Consider the following 3690-nt stretch of genomic DNA (forward strand, 5'->3'; position numbering starts at 1 on the left):
ATGACATTTTTGGCAGTGAGAAGGACAATGCAGTGCAAACCTTGCTGCATATCTACTTCCGTCACCAGACACTGGGTCAGACCGGTTGTGTAGCTGTGGTGGGGCCAAGCAGAGATCTGTCTCAGGCCAGCGGTCGCCTCATGGAGCTCAACCTGCAGATCCGCGAGGCTTTACGCCAGGCACAGAGCTCCCAGAGCCACATTTACAACCAAACCCCCACTCCTGAGACCCAGATCAACGCACACAATACAGTCCTCAGCTCAGGACTGTGAAAAAACCTGCAAGTCAAAGGTCTAGGCTAGTGAGTGAGCTCCAGCAGCGAAGGAGCAGATGTATGGTGTCTTTAGTGGGAGCAGCTAAGGGCTGGGGTATTTCTTGACACTTCACCTTAAAGGGCTAATGGATGTATGTATGTGTGTGTGTGTGTGTGTGTGTGTGTGTGTGAGGATAATATTGACTTTAACTGTGCTACAGACACACATTCCTTTTCCTCTTCTTTTCCTTGCCATTTATTTTTGTTCTTTCTCTGAAATAATGTGCAACAGCTGTGTAAAGCACTGATGACCAGACTGAGGAAGAGATATCGGGCGATGATGATGCTAAACTGGAAATTTTAGCGGAACGACCTATGACCTCTGTGTCAAAAAAAAAAAAAAAGACCTGTGTCTAAAGCACTGGGATCGTAAGGGTTGTTTGGTGATGGTTGCTATGGAAAGTCATATTTTACTCATCGAACACAAAACAGTAAGTGCATAAAAGTTTTCAAATGCATGCTCGAAAGTGAGAAAGCACTGCAAGAAATATTTTTTGAGAAATCTATTTTTTATTAGAGCTAACAATCCTAGGTTGTAAATGTAAAGGGTATTTAATGTATAATTGAGAAGCTAGGGCTCGGCCCTCGGACTCCTGTATAAAGAGAGGAATAACTTTATTGACCTGCATTGAGCAGAAACTTTAGCTTTCACTGGGTTGCTCTAACAAACTCGTACTCTATAACCAAATAAGTAGCTGCCTGTAGACAACCGTAGACTCATGTGTCAGCGTGTGTGGAGGCATCTGTGTGTGAGAGCGTGAGAGTGTTTATGTATGGCTGATCTTTGCACACACACTCTCACATGCACATTAGCACATTAAAATGCACACACATTTGTGCAAACTGGCTGCAACTCATTATGGAAATGTCAATAACTTATTGTACTCTGTATATATTTTAGAAAAATGTATAGTGTAAAAGCAGTATTTTTCCCCTTGTACATTTGTGTAATGCACTGTTCAACCAGAATAGAGTATGAAGCTAATGCAAAAAAAGGTCAAAAAATAAATCAATAAAAATTGAAAAAAAAAAAAAGCTGTAACAGTCACTAACAAACCTCTCTGCCCTCGGATACGCAAATTTAATTTTCAGCTTTTTCTTTTAACCAGCAAGCGTGGCTGGGAGCAGATGATGGGCCTCGTCCGTTCCCATCATTCTGATGCTCTGTTGCCTTTTCCCAGCTGTGCTTGGACATATGCATTCCTTAATCTCCACTGTGATCTTCACATTGGCTCGCAGTCTTCTGCTGACGCCATGCTTTAAAGTCCCTGCCGAGGGGGGAAACTGGGGGCCGGTGGTCATCCATGTTGGCTCGGTGTAATCTCCCAGACTCAGGGCTGCACTGATGATAGCTCTGCTGCGCTTTTTTTCAAAAGCACTGTGCTTCTTTTCTGCTTGACCACAACACGAAGCGCTGGGCCAGCGTTTATTTACAGCGTTGGAGGGACATGATAATGTCACGGCACATTTTTATTTTTTAAATTAGTCACTGTATTCATTCCTTAGAAAACTTCTCTCTGTTGCTTGTCTGGTACATTTTTGGATGCTGTTCTTAATTATTTAATGGTTATATTATTTACCTGGAGAAAATAGTTTTTATTTAGAGGTGCATTATCCAGTTTTTTGATCATGTTCCTTTTTTGTTTGTTGGTTTGTTTTTATTTTTCCTCGGTCATCTCACTCACCTGCCTTACCCTGTCCTGATTTAAATAAAAAGCAAATTGAACACATCTGTCTGGCTAATTCACTCTTGGTGTAGGTGTGCATGCACTGCGTTGCTTCGTTGTTCGAAACAACGATTAAGCAACTACTCAAGTTTATTTGTATAGCGCTTTTAACAACAGACATTGTCACAAAGCAGCTTTACAGGAAATTAAAGACTTGAGCTAATTTTATCCCTGATTTATCCCCAATGAGCAAGCCTGTGGCAAGGAAAAAATCCCTCAGATGACATGAAACCTCAAGAGGAACCAGACTCAAAAGGGAACCCATCCTCATTTGGGTGATGATAGATAGATAGCATGATTATAAATAATTTGCTTCTATAACACTGTCCTATAGAGTCACAAAGTAGAACTGTGAAGCCAGGAAAGTCAAGTTTATTTCTATAGCATTTTTAACAATAGACATTGTCACAAAGCAGCTTTACGGAATTTGAATGACTTTAAACATAAGCTAATTTTATCCCTAATCTATCCCCAATGAGCAAGCCTGTGGCAAGGAAAAACTCCCTCAGACGACATGAGGAAGAAACCTCGAGAGGAACCCATCCTCATTTGGGTGACAACAGACATGACTATAACATTAACAGTTTTAACATGAAGACAATTTTGTTGATTTATAACTTCATTGATGGAAACTTGAGTGCAAAACTGCTCATGACAACTGCAGTCCTCAGCCATAAAAGCATTACTGTAGGAGTCCAGAGCATCTTCCAAGTGTGACTTTTGACTCTCCAATATGGGGCCGTCCTCCACAGGAACGATGTGATGAGACTCTGACCACACACAGGGCATCAGGATGGATCAGGCAGGTCTGAGGAGCAGAGGAGGTCAACATCTCGATCTCGGGGTTGATGTAACTGGGGGGGGGGCAGGTTGTTAGGTATGCCCAATGTCCCCTGAATAAGTAGAAACAGTATACATTTTGCGCTGAGTGCAAGCAGGAACTCTGGCAAAACTAACTATGACAGCATAACTAAAAGGGGAGAGCCAGAAGGTAACACGGGCATGAGGGAGCCCCGGGACATAAAGCAGCAGCCACTACACTGTCAACAAACTCGAGTGAGCAAGCGAGTGGGGGACTGACAGCATCCATACATCCCAGTTTACCAAAACACTCTGTCTGAGGACCCTCCAGATCTACTCCTTTACCTCATAAACACTTAACAAAAGGCTTGACTAAACAGATGTTTTCAGCCTAGACTTAAACGCTGAGACTGTCTGATTCCCGAACACTACTTGGAAGGCTGTTCCATAACTGTGGGGCTTTGTAAGAAAAGGCTCTGCCCCCTGATGTAGCCTTCACTATACGAGGTACCAGCAGATAGCCTGCACCTTTTGATCCAAGTAGGCGTGGTGGGTCATAGAGGAGCAGAAGTTCACTCAGGTACTGTGGTGCGAGACCATTCAGTGCTTTAAAGGTCAATAGTAGTATTTTATAATCAATACGAAATTTGATTGGGAGCCAATGCAGTGTGGATAAGACAGGCGTGATGTGGTCATATTTTCTAGTTCTAGTAAGGACTCTTGCTGCTGCATTTTGAACTAACTGGAGCTTGTTTATGCACTTATTGGAACATCCAGACAGTAAGGCATTACAATAATCCAACCTGGAGGTAACAAAAGCATGAACTAGTTTTTCTGTGTCATGTAGTG

At 42.5% G+C, this 3690-nt stretch overlaps 1 protein-coding gene across 11 annotated transcripts in view; it reads left to right on the forward strand.

The window, feature by feature from the left end:
• fryl (furry homolog, like) overlaps window positions 1-2043 on the forward strand; it is a 230625-nt gene extending 228582 nt beyond the window's left edge. For all 11 annotated transcript variants that reach the window (XM_060917412.1, XM_060917413.1, XM_060917403.1 and 8 more), the window contains one exon: window positions 1-2043. This exon is cut by the window's left edge and continues 14 nt beyond it. In XM_060917412.1, the coding sequence (XP_060773395.1) occupies window positions 1-272 (272 nt within the window). In that variant the 3' untranslated portion in view covers window positions 273-2043.
• The last annotated feature ends 1647 nt before the right edge of the window (window positions 2044-3690 follow it).

This window comes from Neoarius graeffei, chromosome 3 (assembly GCF_027579695.1).
Source record: "Neoarius graeffei isolate fNeoGra1 chromosome 3, fNeoGra1.pri, whole genome shotgun sequence".
Taxonomy (NCBI): Eukaryota; Metazoa; Chordata; class Actinopteri; order Siluriformes; family Ariidae; genus Neoarius; species Neoarius graeffei.